Below are 24,658 nucleotides of genomic sequence, written 5' to 3' on the forward strand. Positions count from 1 at the left end.
AGTATATGGGTCAGTTCACATCTTGCATGGACCATGGACAAAACCTTTAATCGTGCCTAATATCTGATAAATTAAAAGATATAATATTATTATTAGCTTTTTTCTGATAGAATATATTAGTATTATTTCAATGTAGGTAAGGTCAGCAACTCCTCAAATTGAGAAATTATGATTCTTAATGTCGCTAATAAGAATTAGGGGTCCATAGGCCCAGGGGATGGAAAGGAAAAGGGAATCGATGGAGAGGAAGGTCTAGAGGATGGAGCTTTGAATTCAAGACTTTTTTTATGGTGGTTTTTTATTTTTTATTCTTTTTTTTAAGAAATTGATAGTTTTATATTAGGGGTGGGGAACTATTACAGGGAAAACATCCTCTGCCATGCACAACAGTGCACATATATTCTAAATGATAGGCTGAAAAAATAAAGTAAATATAATATTATTGAGGATTTTTAAAATTTAAAATTAAACTTTTAATCTTAGTCAATCATTTAGTATAAAAATGCACTGATGTGTAAAACAAATGATTTTCCCCCCCTATTATAGATAGTGCATGGAGTTTTAAACCCGTGACCTTTTCACTAAGAGGTGCCAATTATTATCGACTAAGTAACCCTTCGATGATAAGAGCCCTTAAGTTTTATTATCTCTATATAAGAAGTTGCCGAGCACAACCACAGACAGAGTAACTTTTATTGTTTTTCAAATCAATGCAAAATTAATCAATGTTACAACAGCCACCATTAAAATCACGAAATGAACCTTATTGTCAATTCATTCATGTAATTTTCTAACTAATTTTGTTCACTCAACAATAAAATCAATGAAAACACTCTTATAAGTTATAACCAACTTTGCATCTTTGCGATTCATAACTTTTTACTTTTTTTTTTTTTGGGGGGAGGGGGGGGGGTTTAAAAGAGCAGCTACATTAAAAGGGGGAAAACGAAAAATTTTACAATATTGGATAATTTATTAAGTGGGTGGTTACAAGAGAATTTCATTTGCACTCTAGAAATGTAAGAAAATTCTTTTATGTGAACTCTTTATGCTCAATATTGATCCACAATGGTACTTGGATCGTAGATTTGTATTTTTTTTTCCTTCTTCTGATCAATAATCATGAGGTGAAGAAGAAGAAGTCAATGATTGTATAAGGCAACGTCTCCTTTGTAGGACTTGATCCATTTTTTTGTTGTGTAGTTGTTGATCGAGAATCTAGGTAAGATTTCTTCTTTTACTATTTCTTGTTGTGAATCCATAGCACGATTAGAACCGGAAATTATATATTGCAGATTCTTGAACTTCTCTATATTGCTTAAAACCACCATTGTCATCAGAGCCACGATTTTTCTGTTGCCCTCAAACCGTTGGTGTTGATTTCTTAAGTTATTAATCTATGGATCCAATGTGAACAAATCTAGGGTTAATTTGTTTCAAATCTGGAATCCTAGATTGTTAACTAATGAATATATGGATGGCTTTTTTTCCCTTGAATTTTTATTCAATCATCATTGTGGAAGAACTAATAGAATCGTTTATGTGCATTAGATCTATTAGTGCATAAAAGTAATTGATTTTAAAAAGAAAAAATTTCAAAGTCTTTCATGTGGATTTGATGTGTTAGAATGATGAAATTGAAAAATCCAGTCATGTATGGACTCTGTTTTTTAAAAGACTGAACGAAGAATTCTGTCTAGATGACGCACTGTCTGAGCCCTAACGGTGAGCCCAGAGAGCACACCCTCTAAGTAGGTGCGTGTCACAAAAGCTCGACAACTTAATCCGTCTGAGTAGATGGAGCACCATATCCAGACAGTGTACCTTGTAACTAGGTGCACATCATAGAGAGCCTAGACGGATTACTCCTTTTGGGAGATGGTGATCTGTCTAACTTGACGTTGATCTATTTGGTGATCCGTCTGACCTGACTGTGAAATCCCCTAGATTTCTTACTTGTTAACCCATGTTTTCAGCACCGTGAACTCGGGCTTCGAGTCGGCGACAATTGTGGGCTATTCGAGTCGAGCCCAAAGGTTCGGAAGTGGACTCAATGCAAGTGAATGACCCTAGTGATGACTTGACACTTCTTCTAGAATTTAAAAGGAGAGAGAAGTTTAATCATGAAGGTTTTAAAATGCGATATTGGCACGTCTGTAAATCAATGATGGAGAATCCAAATGACGAGGTATTTTCACCCAAGCATAGATCATTGAAAGACCTTTCCATCAAGCAAAAAATCTCCAAATTTGAACCTTGGTTGGCCCCTCAACCAGGGCCGGTCGATTGGGCAAGTTGAACAGCCGGTCGACTACCCCCTGCCCAGTTCAGGGCAAAATCGGGTTTTTATTGTATAAAACCCTATTTTATGTTTTCATTCTCTCATACTCACATTTTATAATGCTAGTGCGAAGTTGAGGCTAAAGGAGGAGGAGAAACCAAGGGAAGGAAGGGATTCTATCCATTCGAAAGTGTGCCGACACCAAAATCATAGATAAATCATTAGAAAATGTGAGAATCTTTAAACCCTTTTCTTTAAGCTTGATTTTATGGGGTGTTCTTTACAATAAATGTTAGATTTGGGTAGTTGATGCATGTTAAGTCTAATGAATGCTTTTATTTAGTTATATTTATGTTTATCTTTAGTTTAGAAGTGGTTTGTGCGAATCGCTGTGAAAGATTTCGCGTTTTGACTCTTTGAGACACCCGCAGACGATTTAGAGAGCCAAATTTGGGGTTTTTTTGATCTAGAACGAATTGGATCAAATTGAAGGGTACCTTTAGAACCCTATCGCTAGGAATTAGATATTTTCAAAGTTTCGTTTCGATTAGACTTCGAATCGTTGATGAAATAGTGAAATTCACCGAAACTAGGTTGAGAACGACAAGTTTGAACCTAGTTGACAGATTGGGTTTTGTTGGGCGATTTTGAGAACTTTTTTGAAACCCATTTGATTTCTAATTTGTGTCTATTAATCTTCTTGTGTGATTAATAATTTTTGTGAGTTTAATCCCCGACTCTTATGAGCCGAAATTGTGAAATTGAGAAAGGAATCAAATTGAAAGATGAAGAATGACTAACCATGTTGTGTATTATTAAGTATTGTTATTTTGAGTTCTATTAGTGATATAAATCGCTCTATATTGTTATCTATCATAATATGCTTGTGTGTGACTTTGCGCAAACAGAAGGTAAGTTTGATATTGGGTATTATCATTTATTTGAAACTTTATATTAATGATATGTAAACAATATTAAAATGAATGTAATAAATGATATTGAATGAGATTATTCTTCTTAACTTATTTTATCAACTAGGGTTGTGGGTTAGCCCATTACCCTAGTGACCTCATATGATTGTATCTAGACTAAATGCATGAATGATAGATGTCTAGAAGTGTTGGGTTAAAAATCCCTATGAGTATTACTATCCTTTCAGTAGGGGTATTGAAGCCAGTTAACCCGTGATGTAAGTGGCTGGGTCCTGGATGTCGAACGTGTCCACTATCATCATAGAGAGGTAGGGTTGCACATAATAGATAAGGGTTTCTGGGCGCTAAAGACTGGTAACCAACCTCTCTATATTGCTTAAAACTAACAGGTTGATTTAATATTATCTTGTTTCTAGCCTATCTTCATACAAAATCAATCCGTTAAATATTGAATTGCTTTGATCTAGGTTTTTTTTTTTTTTTTTTTTTTTTTTTTTTGAATAGGGTTGGCATCTTTAACTCTCTATAAAAGAAAAGCAAGATTATATGTGTTGTGACTATATCGACAATTAGTATGCGTTTGATGATGTTTCCATTGTGGGAAACTAGGTCTTGTGTAGAGCCGTTTTTACATGTATTTTGTGTTGAGAGACTGTTTTTGTTTGAAAATGTGCGTTTGATAAGCTTGTTCTAAAAATATCCAGAATTAGACCTGCGACTTGAAAAATCTAGTTTTGAGTAAGGGCACAAGGTAGGAGCGCAAGTTAAAAGGGTTCGCAAGTAAGGGTGGACGTGTAGATGGACTTAAAAGACTTCCTTCGTCAAAACCATTTTATCACAAAGCATATATTTGATGTTCAGCAAAAATCATTTTTCATACCATGTTTCTCACCTGTTCTTCTTAAAGAATAAAAGCATCAATGATTTTAACAAACATCTATCATCCGTTCTGCTATTCTTGAAAAATAGGCTGTCCTCCGAAAACATTACCAAACACATTTGTAGGCACCTTAATATTCATTGAATTGCCAACCAGGGGTTCTTCTTGACTGACCATTGAGTTGGATCCTGTTATCGCAAGGAGGATTGTGCTTCCTTCACTCTCTTCCACCATACATTTAGAAATGATCCATCCCTAAGCATTGACAATGTTGGCCGAAGATGAATCCTTCTCTTAAACATGTGAAAGAACAGTGTAAGAGTAATACAATCCTCGACCATCACGGGTAGAATATGCAGACTCAACCAACCATCAACCTACCATCCACTGTAGTATCACAGTATCAGTAACTCACTAATGCTCATAAAACTGCGTGCCATATCAAGATCAACGTGGATCATCAGCTAAAGATGAGGACATTAATAAACAAGAGGGTCCATGCACAAGCGATTGACTCTAGCTCCTCAGATCTTGAACCCCCCCTTTTATTTTAAATCTTTAAACCGTACAACCCATCAAAGGCAGCTCACGTCGGCGAAATTAAGAATAACAAAAGAAAGAAGAAAGAAACCTCCTTTATTTGTACTTTCCCTTCTCTCTCCTTGAACCATGCGACAAACACATTATCTTATGATTTTGATTCTATCTTTCCTTCCTTCCAACCACTTTCCAATTGCCCAAATGCACGCTCCACTCTCACTATTTCTTTATTCCAATCACAACTAAGCCCTTAACTAAGCTTCTTTGTATAAAACAATCTTCATCTCTGATCTCTCCCTTGCTCTCTGCTATCTATCTCCCTTTCTCAAGACTCCCATTCAATCTTCTCTAACTAGTAGTGATGGGTTCATCATCTCCAGCTCCAATTTCTCCAAGGAAGCTCAGGTCTGATCTGTATTCCTTCTCATACCAAGACGACTCAAACACCCCTTTGGTGATTTCAGTTCTTGCTTCTCTAATTGAGAGAACCATGGCAAGGAATGAAAGGATTGGAAGAAAATGTACATGGCCATTGTCCAGAGCTTCTCCTGCTCGTGTTTTCGATTGCTGTGAAGTCCCAGACATGACAATTCAGTCCTTTCTAGAGAGAATTTTCCGGTATACTCGCGCCGGTCCGCCGGTATATGTTGTTGCATATGTCTATATTGATAGATTATTGCAGATTCTCCCTGAGTTCAGAATCACTTACAGCAATGTTCATAGGCTTCTTATTACTGCTATCATGGTGGCCTCAAAATATGTGGAAGACATGTGAGTACCTCCTCTCAATTACTCTGTTTCTCTAAGCCAAAAACCACTTTGAAATTTGGATTCTTATACTTATTGTTTCTTATATCTTTGCAGGAACTATAGGAATTCTTATTTTGCAAAGGTTGGTGGATTAACAACAAAGGACATGAACAAGTTAGAGATTGATTTTCTGTTCTTGATGGGTTTCAAGTTACATGTTAATGTCAGTGTGTTTGAGAGTTATTGTTGTCATTTAGAGAGAGAAGTGAGCTTAGGAGGAGGGTATCAGATAGAGAGAACTCTAAGGTTAATGTGTAGTGAGGAAATCAAATCCAAGCAGAGAGAAGAAAATGGGTTCGATCAGCTTACTCGTATAGTGGGATGCAGTTCACATTAGAAGATTCTCCAGAAGAAAGAGTTTTTGTATATATGCTACAGAGAGAGCTTCCTTGGAACTGAATAGCTCTTTGTATTCATAACTCTATGTAAAATGTAAGCAGAAAATGCTGGTTGGATATTGCCAAGAAATGGGTACTTGGGTGAATTAATCCAATTTTGTTTTTATTTTTCTTTTTGTGTGGATTTGAGTTTCATCACAAGATTCCTTTTACCTATAACTTTTAATATATGGTGAGGTTTAACTCAGAACTCGAGCACAAGGAGATTCGAATCCTTGATCTCATAGTAGGATCAATGGGTTATGGGTTTATCAAGAGGGAAAAAAAATCTTCTGCTGTGCACAGCGGTGCACATATATGCCAAATAACAAGTTGTGATTTTAAAGCTTGATTTCAAAATTGAAAAGTCCAAAATACTTTTGTAATTTCTTTGCTTTCTCAGCCTGTTATTTGGCATATATGTGCATTGATGTGACTTGTGCATGGCAGATGATGTTTTTCCCTATCAAGATGAGACCGTCTACCATATCTAAAGAAATAAAAAACCCAAGAGTGGGGATGTGGGTTATTATCAATAATTAAAGCACAATAATATACATCATAAATATTGATCAATTGATCCATCAAATTTGATATCGATACCTAAGGGCATGTTTGTTTACATGAATCCAGTGATTTAAAATGAAAAGGGATTCTAAATTTATGGATTTAAAATTCATTGATTTATGGTTTAAATTTTTTTTTGTTTGGTTAAACCTCAAATCTATCGAAGTATATAGAGTTCCTCTGGGTTAGTCCGCATGAATCCACAAATTTCACCCATTTTATACTTAAGGAGGAAACCATGGATATCACCTAATACCTAAGAATGGCTTAATTCCTGTTTTTAGGCAAAAAAGAGTGAAATCTTTGGGTTTCATGAATCCAGGAATGTTTTACAACTAAAAAAAATTAAATTTTCGATTCATGAATCTAGAAATTTCAAATCTCTAGAGTTAGATAATTAAACAAGCCCTAAAACCATGAGCTTCACTAACATCTTCCGAGCAAGATTTTTGTCTTTCGGAGACCTTGCCTTCCAAGTCTCAACCCTAACCCTCATTAATAAAAGAATAAATTGCACTGGCACCCCAAAATGGAGGCCTTAAAACACTGACACCCCTACTTTATGTTTAGAAAGCACAGATACCCCAAAATTAAATTTTTATTGGATATATTTGTCAAATTTATCACTAAAAACAGTTAAATTATTGTTTATTTTAAAAAAATTCCTATAATAAATAATGTTTGAATGATTTTTAATGACAAATTTGACAAATATATCCAATGAAAATCCAATTTTGGGGTCTCTATGCTTTTTAAACATAAAGTGGGGGGTGTCAGTGCTTTAAGGCCTCCATTTTGGGGTGCCAGTGCAATTTTCTCTTAATAAAATAGTTCATACTCGTACCTATTTAGGACCATGTGTATTGAAAAACAATCATATGAATCAAGTTAAAGTCTATTTAAAAAATAATACGGATCATCTAGTTCCATCCGATTAGAATCAAAGCTGATATAATAATGGCATGTTCCAATTTGTTTACATTGTTACATTTTCTCCTAACTGAGCCAATGGTACCTCATTCGATTGTGTATATCCCATTTCCTATTATACAGTCCTCATTTGTATGTACAGATTAGAAGATTCTATCTTATAGTTGTATATTTCATATATGTAATAATCAAAACACACAGTTGCCTTACATCAAATCTTCCTTGTGTTTAATTTATCAACAAATTCAAATTTTCGACCTCATACCATGAAACATTAAGTCTTTAACCAATTGAACAATCCTTCGAGATTACTAACTAAGAGTGTAACACATTGTGAATGTCTAAGCCTGACTCGATCATACGGGATCCAATTCGGTCTAATTTAATGAAAGAGTTAGATTTTTTTTTGGGGTGAAAATGAAAGAGTTGGACTCAATCGCAATAAAAAATAACAATAGAAAAAGATAGACAATGACACCAACATCATAATCATAGTAGAAAGAAGAAGAGAAGGTACATGCTAGGAGTTCTTAGAATCAATACTATATATATAAAGCTCATATCAATCATATACCTCGTGTGGCTTTTGATGTTACGAAGGAAACTCTTTCTCAATTTGTTTTTAATTTTTCCTTTGATTCTGCTGCATGGTCCAAAGAGTAGATGGAGATTTAATAATCAAAATAAAAATACAGATCTTAATGTCATATCCTGTCTTCTCTTACCAAGTATCAATTTGAAATCCTGTCTGAGACACTCACCAAACCTTCTTCATTATTAAATCAATGCCACCGACGCAAGTTCTAAACATAAATAAATGGAAACAATGTATGGTAGGATGTCACTTCCATGATCCAGATATTTTATCATTGTTGCACGAATTTATACTTTTATTTTTTACCAAAAAAACATAAAATTCATAGTTTGATTTGAAAGTTGATGGTAAAAAATTATTTTAAAACATACAAATTATTCTATTGATAATGAAGCACATCTCATCTCATCTCATCATTGATGCAAGAAATCTATCTTGGGCAATTTAATTAAGTTCAGATGGAATGGAGATAAATATGATTTTTTTTTTGGGGTATAAGAGATAATTTTTAATTGCTCTATAATAAAAGGTGAATCACTTAATTCACCCTGATGTTTGGGTTGGGCAATGGAGTTGATTGTGGGCTGTGAGAATGCCATTGAGGGAGCTACTTGGAACAACCATGCTGGGTCCATGACCCAAATAAGCCCATGCTTATAAAGTAAATGGGCTGATGGGCCAAACTGATGTTATATGTCATTCAAAATTTGTATTTGTATTTTTTATTTTGGTAATACACAAGGTCCAAGACCCAAAGGTCCAAGACCCAAAGTTAAAAAAAGAAAAGAAAAGAAAACTACTCAAAGAAACAAGTTAAACGATTCGCTTGAAGGAACTCCTATAACTCGAGAGAAGGGATCGAAAAGAAGATCAAATAGTTAAAGGGGCTTTGATGCTTTGTATATCTTTTAGATGCATCCACCTTCTTTTGTTGTAAACCTTGTTATTTTTGTTAGCAAGAACCTCCTTAAAGTTATTTTGGCCAAAAGTTTTTCCTTTTATATTTATTAAAGAAGAAAAAAATAAGTAGTCAATCTATTCATTTTTTGTATTTTAAAATTTTTCGTCACTATAAGAATTGACTAGCATTAGAACTTTCATAGGAACCGAATTATATAAACTGAATTAAAACCATATTTAGGATCTATTTGAGATATATTTGGAACCATATCTTAGAATTGAATTGGAATCGTATTTTAAAGTTGAACGGGAATTGTAAAAGGATTAAATAGTTAGAGTTTTGTTTGAGAGAGAATTCTTCTACACACCAATTAGTGAATGGGATATGTATATTAATATTATTTGAATTACAATTCAAATATTTTAATTTGAATTACAACTTGTTTACAATCAAACTCTACACTTGTTGATACTTTAACTACAATTCAAACTCTTCTTGATCGGTTGGAAATAAGATCAATTGAGGATAGAGTTAGTAACGGTGGATTTGAATTTGAATTTGAATTTAGAGTCTTATCCTTTACACTCCCCCCACAAGGTCATTGGTTGAAAACAGACAATGAGCTTGGATTTTAAAATTTTGAATCTTGGAGTAGATAAACCTTTGATGAGAATGTCTGGGATTTGGTCTTCTGTGGAACCAATCAAAATGAAAGATTTTTTGTGGCGACTTGTTCATGAACAAAATGATTGTCAATCTTGATGTGTTTGGTTTGTGTATGAAAGACGGATTAGCAGGAAGGTAAGTTGCTTCAATATTATCGCAATATAAAGTTAGTGCAGAAGTAACAACCCCAAGTTCAAGTAATAATTGGCGTAACCATATCATCTCAGTGGTAGCATTAGCAACCCCTTTGTACTCAGATTCTGTAGAGGAGTTGGCTACAATGGGTTGTTTCTTGGAATTCCAAGAGATCAAGTTAGGGCCCAAGTAGACACAATAGCCACTTGTAGATCGTCAATCAATAGTTGAACCGGCCTAGTCCGTGTCACTAAAGGTAGTGAGAGAAAGATTAGTTGTTGGCCAAAATGGAATCCCATGGGATGGGGTCTCTTTTAGATTACGAAGAATTCGCTTAACCGCAGCCCAATCTTCAATTGTAGGGCAATGCATATATTGAGAAACCCTATTGATAGAAAATGTTATATCAAGGCATGTGAGAGTCCAATATTGAAGGGCATCCACTGTACTTCTATATTGGGATGGATCATCATAGAGGGGAGGTTCCTCAGAGGTTGTTTTGGTGATGGAAGTTGGGGTTGCTACTGATTTTGCTTCATGCATATTGGTCCTTCACAAAAGATCTGAAAAATATTTTGACTGGCAAAGATGTAAACTGTGAGATGAGCAAGTGACATCGACCCCTAAAAAGAAGTTTAAGTCACCGAGATCTTTGATGGTGAATTCCTTGCCCATGGCTATAATGGCAGAATTAACCTCAGAAGAACTAGATCCAGTGAGGACAATGTCGTCCACATATACAAGAAGATAGATTGTCTGATGTGCTGAAGTACGAAAATATAGTGTCGTAACAGATGAAGACTGTGAGAATCCTAGAGTAAGTAAATAACTGCCAAGCCGATGAGACCATGCCCTAGGGGCATATTTTAAACCATATAAAGCTTTTTGAAGGTGAGAGACATAAGTAGGTCTCTCTGGATCAATGAAACCCTATGGATGAACCATGTAAACCTCTTCAGATAATTCACCATTTAAAAATGCATTTTGAACATCCAATTGGCGAAGAGTCCATCATTGGGCAACTACTAGCGATAGAATCAAGTTTATGGTAGTAGGTTTGACAACGGCACTAAAAGTGTCAAAATATATAATCACTTCCTTCACGCTGATGAAATCCCTTGGCGACCAAACAGGCCTTATAACGTGAAACAGAGACATCAATGTTTCGTTTGATTCTGTAAACCCATTTATTTCCAATCAAATTCATGTGGGGCTGATGAGGAACTAGACTCCAAGTACCATTACATAAGAGAGCATCAAATTCGTAGCTCATAGCAAGCCTCCATTTGGGGTCCTTACTGGCAGTGGTATATGAGGAGTGGTATATGAGGTGGGTTCTGTTTCAGGATTATCAACAAAAGAGGTGACTAGGAGGTTCAGTTGAGAGATGGGATACGGATGTCCCGTTTCGGATCGAGTTTGCACATGGTAAGATTGAGGTTGAGTTGGTTGGGATGGTGCATGTGGGTAATGGGCTAGGGATTGGGATGACCCATTTTGGATCGGGTTTGCACATACAAGAGTGGCCTTTGCGAATTTGCAAGAGTTGCATTTCAATTGCATTATGTAGGCTTGAGATTGGGAGTCATTAGTCCATTCAAGGGAATTCCAAGCAGCGTGGGAAGTGGTGAGACCAACGATTTGAGAAAGAACACTTTCTGATTTGAGAAAGAACACTTTCTGAAAGGGAGGAGATGATCCAAGATAAGATCATTTGGTCTTGCTTGCACCATTGAGAATATGCAGGGTTAGGAATGGAGGTTGGTATGGGTGATGTGGTGGAGGGATTGGGTATGGTTTGAGGAGAAGCTGGATTGGTTCCATCGACATAGCCATAAAGATCATGTGCATGAAGTAGAGGGAGAAATTGCTGCGATTTCCAGAGAAGATAGTTGCTTCGATCAAGCTTTACAGGTAGGAAAGAAACGGATGTTGGTAGGTGAAATCAGAGGAGAAGCCATGGCAGTGTGGTGGAGTTGGTCCTGAGGATCGTGTAGACTGGGGTCAGAGGCTGAAAAACTAATACTAAGTTAGAATTTCGTTTGAGAGAGAATTCTTCCATACACCAATTAGTGAGTGAGAAATGTATATTAATATTATTTGAATTACAATTCAAATATTTTAATTTGAATTACAACCTGTTTACAATCAAACTCTACAACTTCTTAAACTTAAACTATAACTCAAACTCTTCTTGATCGGTTGGAGATAAGATCAATTGAGAATAGAGTTAGTTACGATGGATTTGAATTTGAATTTGAATTCAAAGGCTTCTCCTTTACAAAATCAAGTAAGTTTTGATATGGATCCACTTTTAAAACCTACTTGATTTTCAGATCTAATTTGAATTACACAATTATTGCTTAAAATCATATCGAACTAAAACTAAACAGAATAAACAAAACTAAACCAATTGACTCTTTATAATGTCTCGTAACAGATTAATTAGTCGAATCCCTCCCTTTGAGCATTAGACCACCAGCCCAATCCAATTGCAAGAAGCATATGTCCTCCTTTTCCTATTAGTAGTCCAAATGTTGAAGTGAAAAAATTATAATGTAAGATATAGGGATTTTTGATTCCTCTCGTTGTATAAAATCTCCCAACAAGTGACCAATGAATTATAGGATTCTTTTATGTATGATTTTTTATTTGAAGACATTTATTGGATTTATCTTGATCTTTAGATTAGAATATTACACATGGGCTGATCTTATAATTCATTAGACACTTATTGAATGAACCCGACTAAAGAGAGGATCCAAACCTGTAGATAGGGTGAGTTTAATTATGTATAAGTACTCTTATGCTAGATAATTATAACTACTCAAACAACATGTTATGATGCCCATTAGTCTCTCAAGACAAAAGTTGTGACTATTTGGAAACAAAAGAGCTAGCATCACAAATAGTCACTCATTTTTTTTTCTTTCTTTCAAATAAGACGAAAGGCTCTAAAGGAAGTACATTAAGTCAAGCCCTTATATCTATTTTATATTAGGTTATCCAATCTAATGACAATACATAATCAACAAATCTATGTGTAGCGCTGAAACTACAATTATGGAATGAAAGAGCTGCCTTTATCTTGGTTGTCACTTGTCACTGGTTTATTCTCGATCCAAATCGACCTATGGCATACATAACACCTATGGACTGATTAGGAATCATGAGGAAATTATACAAGTACATACCATCGCAAGATTGTTCGATACATAACATTGCAAGATTGTTCGATTAATATGACCAATGCTTTTTAGTGAAGAGATTGTAGATTCGATTGTCGTCAATGATGTATGTAATATCCCCATCTTTATATATAAAAAAAAAAAATCCTAAAATCAACTTAGAACCATTTTTTTGGGGTAATAACCTAGAACCAATCCAAGTGTACATGTGTGGCACGTTGTAACCTTTCATTTTCATCCAACAAATTATTTTCTTAAGTAGCCAAAAATTACGGTGTAAGTTTGTCGTCTATGACTAGTTGCAATTCTACAAGATCCCGAATCTCTGATAAGAAATCTTTACCCAAAAACCGAAACAAAAAAAAGTATATTTTTTAGAAGAAATCTTAAAAGTCTTTGTATTGTGTTTTGGATTTATAGGGACAGTATGTCCCTAAGGTTACAATCAACAACGACGTTCAAAACCGTAATTCCAGCCAAGTATTACGGGCCGTCGATTTTTGAATTTCGGACCACAATGGGAAACTTATCCAATCTCAGCCGTCAATTCATCACATGCAAATCACCTGTATTTCAACGGCTAATAACCCCCATCAACGGCAACTTTACGGGACAGTTCGAGGATTTCCCTCCTCGGTTTACCCTAAAAGGCGGTTTAGGGTTAACTGTTAGTGGGCCCCGCCATGTAGGACTAACTGACCAACTGATTATTAACCGTCTACACCGGGCAACGGCTAACTGGGCTGGGTCCCACCTCTAACTCAGTTTGGCTTGGCCCTAGCCGTGATTGACTCGTTAGTCATGGGTAATTTGTACTACACTGGGGACTGAGTTGTATAAGATTAATTTGTGGTGAGACGAGTCATTTGACTCAAGGTTTTGCTATTTTCAGTTTATCTAGTGGTAGAGCATCAGATCTTATAAGATTCTTTTTGGTTGGAGATCTTATGAGATTTGCATCCAAATATATAGTGAATTGTATATTAGTTTTTCACTTGATTGAGCTAAAATATTCTTCAATTGCTTGACTTCTGGATCACACACCACATGTAGGATTAGAGAGATTGCTCTTCTTCCTCTCTATAAATACCAGTCAGTTTCTTTGATCAGTCCAACAAACCAAGCTAAGTAAGCTAGAAGCACTAGAGCATTGGAACTCTTCTCTCTCTTTCTCTGTCTCTCGATTAGTATCTAGCCATGGCTTCTTCACTTATTCAAGCTCCCTTCCTTGTTCTTGCTCTCTTAGCCATTTCCTCTTTCCCAGATTACTGTTCTTGCTTTAATCCAAGATCACTTATAAGTTATAATACATCCAAGGATGAGTCTGGTTGGTCACCTGCTGGAGCCACTTGGTATGGAAGTGCAACTGGTGCGGGAAGTGATGGTAAGTAGTACAATGGAGAGCACTGTGACTACTTATATCATTTTACAAGAAACTTACTAAGAGCTTCTGTAGTTAAACTTAACTGTACATATATATGCGTGCAGGTGGTGCTTGTGGGTATGCCACCACTGTAGAGCAAACTCCTTTTTCTTCCATGGTATCAGCTGGTGGCCCTTCTCTATTCAAATCAGGCAAAGGCTGTGGCGCATGCTACCAGGTAATTTATCAATTAATCACATTACGTACCATGTTTGAGCTAATTACTGAGTTGGGTTACATTTAATATTTCGATTTGGTCTCTTTCTCTCTCTCTCTCTCTCTCTCTCTCCATATATATATTTACAGTTTCATCGATTTCAGGTTAAATGCACAGACAATGATGCATGTTCAGGGAATCCGGTGACCATCACAATCACCGATGAGTGCGAGGGATGCACTTCAGAGTCAGTTCACTTTGATATGAGTGGGACTTCATTTGGAGCCATGGCCAAGTCTGGCCAAGCTGGTGAACTACGCAATGCCGGCATCTTGAAGGTTCAATATCGAAGGTGGGTTAATTACTCTTCCATGAACATCCATGCTAGCTTAATTCATTTATAACTTATTACTGAGTCTACCCATGTAGATTAGTAGCAGAAAGACTACTAATTAAGGACATGTTTTATATGTGCGATTGTAACTGTAGAGTGGAGTGCAACTACGGAGGAACAAAGCTTGCCTTCCATGTTGATTCTGGGTCCAACTCCGAGTACCTTGCGGTGGCGATAGAATTTGAGGATGCCGATGGAGATCTCAGTGGTGTTGAACTCAAGCAAGGGAACTCAGAGACATGGATCTCCATGAAGGAATCGTGGGGTGCAGTTTGGAGGCTTGACTATGGCTCTCAGTTGCAAGCTCCCTTCTCTCTGAGGCTAACATCGATTGAATCCGGCAAGAAACTTGTGGTAAACGACGCCATTCCGGCAGGATGGAAGGCCGGTGCTACTTACCGATCGGTCGCCAATTATCAAATCTGATGGAGGATGATGATCATGAGTCTGGCATGTTTGATTTCTAAGTGTACTAGTATTGGTGAATAAATATGGCTAGACGAGGAGAAAGTCTTGCTTGATGGATGGCGCCCGTGGAAAATGGTGTTAACCAATTTTGTAACGTGGCAGTTTATTTTAATGTTTGTCTTTTTTCTTTTTGTTTGTTGGTAACAAGTAACTTTGTCTTGCTCATTACTGATTTCTTGATTTGGAGGGCTTCGTTACATTGAAAATTTGCTTGCATAAGTTTAAAATATTAGCCCCCCCCCCCCCCCCACCCACCCACCCACCCACAACCAAAAACAAAAAAAAAAAAAAAAAAAAAAAGAAGAAGATTTGGATGGTGGTTTAGGGTGTGGTAGACAAATTTGAATCTTCCACCCACATGGAGAGGAATCAATTTCAATCTACATGGATGGATATTTGACAAGTGTATTTTTTTGAATACATGATCTTATTTTGTAAGACATTAACAAAAATGGATGTTTGATTACGTTTGTTAATGAGGTTACAATTCATTTTTGTTAATTTCTTACAAAACAAGATTCAATTAAGTCTATTCAAGGTTTGGTCTGATTTAATTAAAGAGTCAAATTTGATTGCAATAAAAATAAAGATAGACCTTGACCCCAACATCATAATCACAACAAGATTTAGGTAAATGAATAAAAATTGCTTGAGACCGATAGGGGGAGGGGGAGACTATTAGGGTTTAGGGACAATGATGGGTGATTTCCCGTAGGGGGAAGGGGTGATTATTAGGGTTTAAGGACAATGATGGGTGATTTCCGGTAGGGGGAAGGGGAAGGGGAAGGGGAAGGGGAAGGTGGGGACAGTGGTCGCTAACAAGGGGAGGAGTGTGGTGGATTCCAATGGTGGGTAGTTTCCTGCGTTGTATTGGAAGAGGAAGCATGAAAGGAGAATCCCTTCGCTCACCTAAGATTTTGGTACAAGAGAGAATTAAATGGTGACAATTAGGTCATTTTACTTTTTTGAGGGCAATATGGTTTCTCAAGTCACTTAACAGAATCTTGGTACAAACCCTAACTATGGGTAACTTGTAATTTAGTAAGTGGGTGCCATGTAATTTAAGCCACCATAATAGGGAACCCAAAATTTCAACCCTATTATAGTGTATGACATGTAAAAAACTCAAATAATTTTGACTTGTTTCATCGTTTCAAAAACGATTAGTAACTATCAAAATTAGAAATGAAAATGAATACTTTGAAGCAAATTTCACTCACATACAACTTCAAACTTCCCAACTTCACCACAAAAAAAAAAGAAAAAAAAAAAAAAGAAGTCTCGTTTTCCAATGTTCTAAGCACAAGTTTTTTATGAGAATACCAAAAGGCCATTATGAAAAGATCGCTACTAACCGCATACTTAATGTGTCATATTGATGTAGACAGAATAAGCCATAGACCGGGTTTGACCACTCTCGGGCTGATGACCCATGTCGGGATTGGTTCAGTAATTGAACCATCAAGTAATGAAAGAAAGAAGGAACTTGAACAGTTATAGAAGGAGAGGAGATCCCTTAAAATACTCATATGGGTTGATTGGGGAGATCCTTGGTCAATCAACCCATGAGGGTGTATGGGTTGCTCGGGGAGACCTATGGTTAATCAACCTAGGGGGTATGGTTGTATGATTAGTGTCAAGTAAGGGTTTGGTTTGGGAGACCCTTGTCAAGAGACCCATGGGGGGTATGGGTCGCCCGAATAGTACCCATATAGGTTTCCCGGGGAGACCCATGCCGGGAAAGTCAAGTTTGAGTACGAACATAAATTACTTTAGTACATTGTCGGCTTCGGGATATGATTCTAAAACTCAACCAAAGCATGTAAAAAACTTTGAAATCATCTAAGAAGAAGTTCTAGCATTGATAGGGATTCAAAACCTCAATTCAAATTGAAAAACTAATTAAACACAAAAGGGTCCTCTGCAAAATCTATTCGGAAAGTATGGTAGAATATAGTGATTGTAGGATCACCCTAAAGCCAAGATAAAGGGTTTAGGTCTCTTTTATCTAAGGATATCTTCACAAGGATCCATTAACGGCGAAGAATCAAGAGAAGATAATTAGGAGAATAAAGGATATACTAACCTTAGGAAAGTTCAGTTGGTGAATGGAAAACTCTCTAGAAGATCTCTGCAATGTTCTCCTTTGCCACGAGTTCTCTGACGACTTAAGAATGAAATAATACGTTTTAGGTTGAAAGAGTCATTAAATAAGGGGTTTAAAACACCTAAATCCCCAACATACCCTTTTTACTCACGGACAGTAGGTAGGGGTTGCCTGGGTAAGTCGCCCTAGGAGACCCATACCCCAACCGACCCATATCCCTAAAATTAATTCAAGAGCGGTTTCATGGGTGGTTCTTCCTTTGGCTCTTCTCCAACATTTAAACCACACTTTTGGGGGGGGGGTTCTTACCCAATCTCTACTTAGGGGGTTCTTACCTAGTCTCTGGGACCTTCCAAATTTGTAGCCATTGAACTCTTGATCCACCTTCCATATCCCTCAGTGTTTGAGTAAAATCTTCTTCCGAACTTCAACAATTCTCCAGCTTCATTATCTTCATTGACCACTTCCATTGATTCTGGTTTCAATCTAATGGTTTCTATCTGGATGGCCCACAATAATTTTCTACCCGCACTTTAGGTTCTTAGACCTACAATATGGGTTTCCGAGTTAGGATCATAATGGATTTCACAGCAATAGTTTGTTTTGTTAAACACCATGATATAGCTATGCTTTCACTTGTAAATAAATAATTAGTTTGGGATCTAGCTTTGTATGGATTAGATAAATATCATGTATCTGCATAATTAATAAGTTGATATACACATTCATTTGAATAAAATAATTTAATGTCAATAGTCCCTCAAAGGTATCAAAATATACATTTAACACCATTACAATGTTTTCATCTTGGAGAAGAACTAAATCTTTCTAATTAATAAACTTAACAGAAAAATGCTATATCCGATCGTATACTATTAACAAGATGCATCAATACCCCCATTACATTGAGATATGGTACTTAAGGATTAAGAAGTTCATTATTGTTTTCACATGGCCGAAATAGTTCTTTATTTATGTCAAGTGATCTCACAACCATTGGGATACTCAATGAATGTACTTTATTCATGTAAAATTGCTTCAAAATCTTCTTTGCATAAGTTGATTGATGAAAAAATATTCTATTTGTTAAATGCTCAATATGCAAGTTAAGACAATATTTTGTCTTTTCAAGGTCTTTTATTTCAAATTCTTTAAATAATTTACTCCTTTTGGAAGTTCTTCAGGAGTTCTGATGATATTCAAGTCATTAACATATACATTTATTAAAACAAAGTTAGATCTATATCTTGTAATAAAGACACAAGGACAAATTAGGTCATTTTTGTACCATTCCTTTAATAAATATTCACTAAGGTGATTATACCAAATATGCTCTAATTGTTTTAATCCATATAATGATCTTTCAAGCTTTATTGAACAAATTTTCCTAGAACTTTATGTGTTTCATGCATTTTGAATCATATATCAATTTCACTATCAAGTGAATTGTATAAATAAATTGTAACAACATCTATTAGACACATGTTAAGTTTATTATGTATTTTCAGTCTAGTAAGATATCTGAAACTAATTGCATTCACCATAAGAGAATATATTTCTGTATAATCAATTTTAGGTTTTTGCAAAAATCCTTGTGCTACAAGTCATGCCTGATATCTTACAACTTTATTTTTTTATTTCATTTTTGCATAGAAAATCATTTGTACCCCATTGGCTTTACAACTTTAGGTGTTTCGAATATATATATATCAAAACTTTATATTATTTAAGTGAATTCAATTCCACTTGAATTGTGTCTTTCTATTTTGGCCAATCATTTCTTTGTTTACATACATCAACGTAGATTTATGTTCAAGAACCCTATTTTATTTCATTATTTCAACAATAACATTATATGCGAAAATGTTGTCGATAACTATATCGTTTTGGTTTCATTTTTTCTTCTTCTTGTAGTGACATAACTAATCGAGATTTCTTCATTATTTTCAGGTACTTGAACCTCTCTTGAGGTTTTTATGAAAAATTATATCTATATAATTTTCATGAACAATTATTTCCATATTATGACAACCTTGATCATTTACTCTTTTCATTTTTCTAGGATTCTTATCTTTATAACTGATTAGTCTTCTACATTTTAAACATGGTTTGGTAATGCATTTGGGGGGAGGGTTCTTACACTTTTGTTAATGACTCATCAACCAGACATTTTCTGTGTCACTAAACTAAAAGTGGATGTCAGTAAGTGCCCAATTCTAATGGGTTAATTGTTATTGAATGTGAGTAAGAACCAATGAGGAAAGATGTATTGGAGGCAACTGTTGTTGCGGGTGAGCAAGGTTGGTTCCTCTTAAGGTTCTAATTGCTATATTTCTTTTTCTTTTTCTTCTTCGCGTCATAAAATTACCCTTTTAGCGGAAAAAAAAGATTGTCTTGCCAGGAGTCCAGGACATCAATATGAATTGAAAAATTTACAACTGGAATATGAGATTTAGAAACTCTTGGCAAGTAAGTAAAAGCATAAGCAGTAGCTAATTCACAATATTTTTTTTAAATGAATTATTTTTTCAACTTCAAGTTCACATTGCTTATTGTGAGAATCTAAGTGAAATAATGATAATACATTCCTATCAATATCTTTTTCTAACTATTTATCTCTCCCCCTAATATTGAAAAAACTAATTCATCAAAATGATAGTTAGTAAATTTTGCTTTAAATAAATATCTAGTCATTGGTTCAAGATATTGAACTATAGAAGGAGATTTGTATAACTCAATTGAAAGGAGGATACATTAAAGGAAATAGGACAAAAGATATTTTACTTAAATTCTTCTTCACTCTAAATCTTTGACGAAATGGTTAGATCGATGTTCAAAAACTCATTCAACTGATAATTTGAACATTATATATATATATATATATATATATATATATATATATATATATATAAAGGGGCTTATTAAACTGGGGGATAGGGATATTAATATGCCTTAACAAAAGTCGAACCCACGACCTCTTTACTAAGAGGTATTGGTTTCACCACTAGAACGCCTTTGCGTTGGCTTATTAATTTACTAAGGTATTGTTTACTTCAAATTTTGAGAAGCTGGTATATAATATTGGAAGTACAGACTCAAAGATATTCAATAATGTTATCATTAGGAGGAGTATAATAGATGATGCACTCTTATTCCCTTTACCAAAGTTTTGTTCGATTGGGTTTTCCTATTAAGGTTTTTAACGAAGCAATTAACAATATGTATTGTTTAAAAATGTATACTATTTTTCCCTCATAAATATTTTTTTTCACAGGGTTTTTTTTCTTTCTCGAAGTACATTATCTATTGGTGGACATCCAATGGGGAGTGTTATAATAATATTGATTATGGTTGTCCATAACCCTCAAAAGAGATAATAGTAAATGTGTAACTTTTAAATAAAATCCAGCCACCTCAGTGTGGAATGTTGGTGATCCACATTTCCAAATTGAAGATCACAGTCATCTCAATTCACAATATTGGAAATTAATATTTCTATTCTATGCACCTTCTATCATAAGCAACAATTTATTGTTCTATATCAAGAGCATCATATTGTGTGCAAGAATCAAATATTTTATTTTCTTGTAGACTGATATTTTCATGTCGAAAATATACTTGTAATATTTTTACTTCCACTGTAAATAACGGATGCACTCAATACAATGGAATTAGAGAGATTAATTTCATTTTGTCTTGCTTTTCTTTCTTTTCTTCACTATATTTTTTTCTTGTTATCCTTTATTTTTATAATAGTTTTCAATTTATTCATTTTTTTTATCTTACAATTTTTCATTACTATAAGAATAAAATAGTAACAAAAGTTTCTTAGGGCCTGTTTGGTTACATGAATTCAGAGATTTCAAATCTCTAGATTCTTAAATCTGATAATTATACCCATTTGGTTGTAAAAATCTCTAGATTCATGAAATCTAGAGATTCATCTTTTTACACTAAAAACGTGAATCTGTAGATTTATGGGTAAGGGGTGAAATCCAGAGATTTCAAAAAAGCTATACATTTGCACATTCACAAAAATCACGTCGATCAAATAGTTTTTTAGGATGAATCCATAGATTTCATTCCACAACCAAACATCTAATTTTATAAATTATAACTACATAGATCTGAAATCTACAGATTTAAAATCTCTAGATATTTGAAATCTCCAGACTCATGTAACCAAACAGGCCCTTAAGAAACGAATTGTAGAAACTAAATTAAAACCATATTTAAGATCTATTTGGAACTATATCTTATAATTGAATTGGAATCATATTCTAGAACCTTTGAAATCATAAGGGGATTAAAATCAAGCATGTTTTGATTTGGATCCACTTCTTTAACCTACTCGGTTTTCGGATCTATTTGAATTACACAGTCATTACTTAGAATCAAACTAAAATAAAAAAGAATAGACAAAGCATAACCAATTGACTCTTTATAATGCCTCGTAAGAGTTTAATTAGCAGTCCCCCCCCCCCTTGAACATTGGATGGCTAACTTAATCCAACTACAAGAAGCGTATGTCCTCCTTTACCTATCGGTTGTCCAAATGTAAAATTGAAAAAAATTGTAATGTAAGATATACGGGTATTTGGCTAGCTCTTCTCCTTGTAGAGGATCTCCCAATGAGTGTCCAATGAGCTCTAAGATTCTGTCACTCATAATATTCTAAACTGGAGGCACTCATTAAATTTATTCTAATTTTTAAATTAGAATATTACACATGGCTGAATCTTATAACTTATTATACACTCATTAATAAACCCCCCCCCCCCACCCAAAAAAAAAATCCAAACCTGTGAATACCCGCCGGGCCCGGTTAACCGCCCGACAACCCGTGGGTGCGAACCGTCACAGGATCCATGGTTTTAGTCTATCAACAATAATAAATACAAATACAGATAATCAAGAGCAAGAATAATGCAATAATCAATAAAATGTTACAAGAGTCCAAAAACTCCAATAAATATCCAAGAACGAACTAAAGAGGGAAAATCAAGAGTCAAAAGTAATATCGAGTTCAGCGGAAGCAAAATAAATAACTAAATCATCTTCTCTCTGGTTTTCTTTTCTAAATCTAAAAACGGGTTTTCTAAATTAACAAGTAAAGATGTCCTCCAATCTTTCTCCCTACGATCATAACAATCCTGGCAATCTGCCTCTGTCAGCCATCAATGGGTGCTATAAGCGCTCATCAAGCATCTTCAGAAGGCCTCATGCTCTGCAAGTTCTGTATCACTGTCTGTGTCCACATCAGCTTCATACGAGAAGGTTCTTTCATACGAATCATCTCCAACGTCCGACGTTGTGCAACTATTTGTACAATTTATATAATATATACAATGAAAGGAATGAGTTCCAACGAACTCAGTAAGGAACAAGCAATTCTCATATATATGTCAATACAATCCACGAATGCACAGATGAAATGATATGGATGGTATGCAGAAATATGAATGCTACTAAAATCTAACTATGCAAGTCTCTAATAGCTGACATGCTTTAAGATATACACCAGCCCTCCTTTGGGTAAGTCTCATCACTCTGATCCGGCAAGGACTGGTTACCTCTGTAGGGATCCTGGGCAAAGAGGTAAGTCCACACCTGGCTCTCAAACCATGGCTAGGGGTTAAGTCAACACTTTCTCACCACGACCATTGGCAATGAGTACTGGCGCATGTCGGGGTTTCTAATCCAATGCAAGTCATAATGGTAACATACTATATGAAGTCCGAGATACTTCCCCTATGGCACCAACCAACTCGGTTCAAGATCCTTCGCAACCTAGGAGTGAGAACCCTCACGGATCAGCTACCGCCATTGTTAGACTCCACTCCTTAACCCTATGGTCATCCACATATTATTGGGGCAGATGCTCTCATGACTCCTCGCGACACCCGGTTCGCTCCTTGGACGTCCATGAGCCCAACCCTAACATATGCAACCCTACCATTACATGACCAATAGTGGACCACTAAGTCTCCGCACGGACTGGTTACCGCTGTAGGATGAAACATAGTCACGTCACCATTGTCATGGTCACCCGGCTTCAATTCCCCTGCCGAAAGGGTAATAGCATGTGGGGTATCTAGCCATGCAATTCTAGACTCCCTAAGTATGTCATCAAGTAATCATGATAGTGCTTGGAGACATCAGCAGGCATGTGTCCCATTCCACAGCCTTCTGATATCTCAAGCCAAGATATCCCAATGGAATACCCCTTCCATCACAATCACACTACATCACTCTTTATCATATCATGAACAGTTGTGCAATATCATAAAAGATGAAGTACATCAAGGAATACCACAAACAGCCAATATACAATAAGATTCACATGCTTTATATAATTACAGCAAGATACACGATCAAAGAATAGTAAATAGAACATCTGAATCATCATGTATATGTAATTGCATATAAATAAGAATGCATGTCCTTACCTGTAATTATGTAAAATTCCTCTAACTTGAATTCCAGAAACTATTATAAGACTTTTACTTGAAACAGAGAACACCTAGGCATAGGGTTACAAGAATATATATAAGAGTCAAGAGTCAAAACAAATCCAAAATCAAACTTACACAGACACTGGAAACCAGCTGGTCGCTTGAGCCGGTCGCTTAGGTTGAGCGACCGCCACTAGTGACCGCCCCAAAAACAAAGAGTTTCAAATCCGAAACTCAGGCTTCTGATCATCCGTTTTCAATCCGGATTTCGAGTGATCATGGCCTAAGTCTCGAATCTAACACTCATAAAGACAATAGGTGAAGGGAAAACTAACAAACATCATAAATGGATTACCCAGAAACTCTCCCCTTGACTAGTTCTATCCATTAACAAATGCAGGGATTCGTTTCTGGACAGGATCTCATCAAGAACATTGGAAAGGGAGTACAACAAAACAAATGGGTAACCACTAACAAAAAGGGGATGGGTTCATATCAATCAGAGGTTAAAAAGAAGAGAATTACAGATGGAGATTCATTACCTTAATCAGAATCACCAAGAATAGAAGAGAAAATGTTTCATATCATTAACAGCACTTCAGATCTGAATCCCGCACGTTTCCACATCCGCCTAATCGCCCAAAATAGCAATCCCGAACATAATAATGCGTTAATAGGGCAAGGGATGCTATTTATAACGAACATGGGGCAAAATAGGGCAAAACCCCGAAAACAGATCGGGCGGTCGCTCCAGGCGGTCGCTTGGTTCAATCGACCGCCACTAGCAACCGCCCCCATATATATTGCTATACAAGGGTGCTTTGCTCATGGGGTTGAAGACCAAGTACAACC

At 35.7% G+C, this 24,658-nt stretch overlaps 2 protein-coding genes across 2 annotated transcripts; both read left to right on the forward strand.

Moving 5' to 3' along the window:
- The first annotated feature begins 4,928 nt into the window (after window positions 1-4,928).
- LOC149029480 (cyclin-U2-1-like) lies at window positions 4,929-5,993 on the forward strand. Its single transcript, XM_089150908.1, has 2 exons — window positions 4,929-5,404; window positions 5,498-5,993. Exons 1-2 carry the CDS (start codon window positions 4,995-4,997, stop codon window positions 5,778-5,780), a joined length of 693 nt encoding a protein of 230 aa, XP_089007034.1. The 5' UTR covers window positions 4,929-4,994; the 3' UTR covers window positions 5,781-5,993.
- Window positions 5,994-13,902: 7,909 nt separating this feature from the next.
- On the forward strand, window positions 13,903-15,425 carry LOC149029481 (expansin-B15-like). Its single transcript, XM_089150918.1, has 4 exons — window positions 13,903-14,186; window positions 14,291-14,403; window positions 14,547-14,734; window positions 14,872-15,425. Exons 1-4 carry the CDS (start codon window positions 14,000-14,002, stop codon window positions 15,200-15,202), a joined length of 819 nt encoding a protein of 272 aa, XP_089007044.1. The 5' UTR covers window positions 13,903-13,999; the 3' UTR covers window positions 15,203-15,425.
- Window positions 15,426-24,658: the final 9,233 nt, after the last annotated feature.

This window comes from Hakea prostrata, chromosome 1 (genome assembly GCF_041222555.1).
Source record: "Hakea prostrata isolate BN-2017 chromosome 1, UWA_Hpros_2, whole genome shotgun sequence".
Lineage (NCBI taxonomy): Eukaryota > Viridiplantae > Streptophyta > Magnoliopsida > Proteales > Proteaceae > Hakea > Hakea prostrata.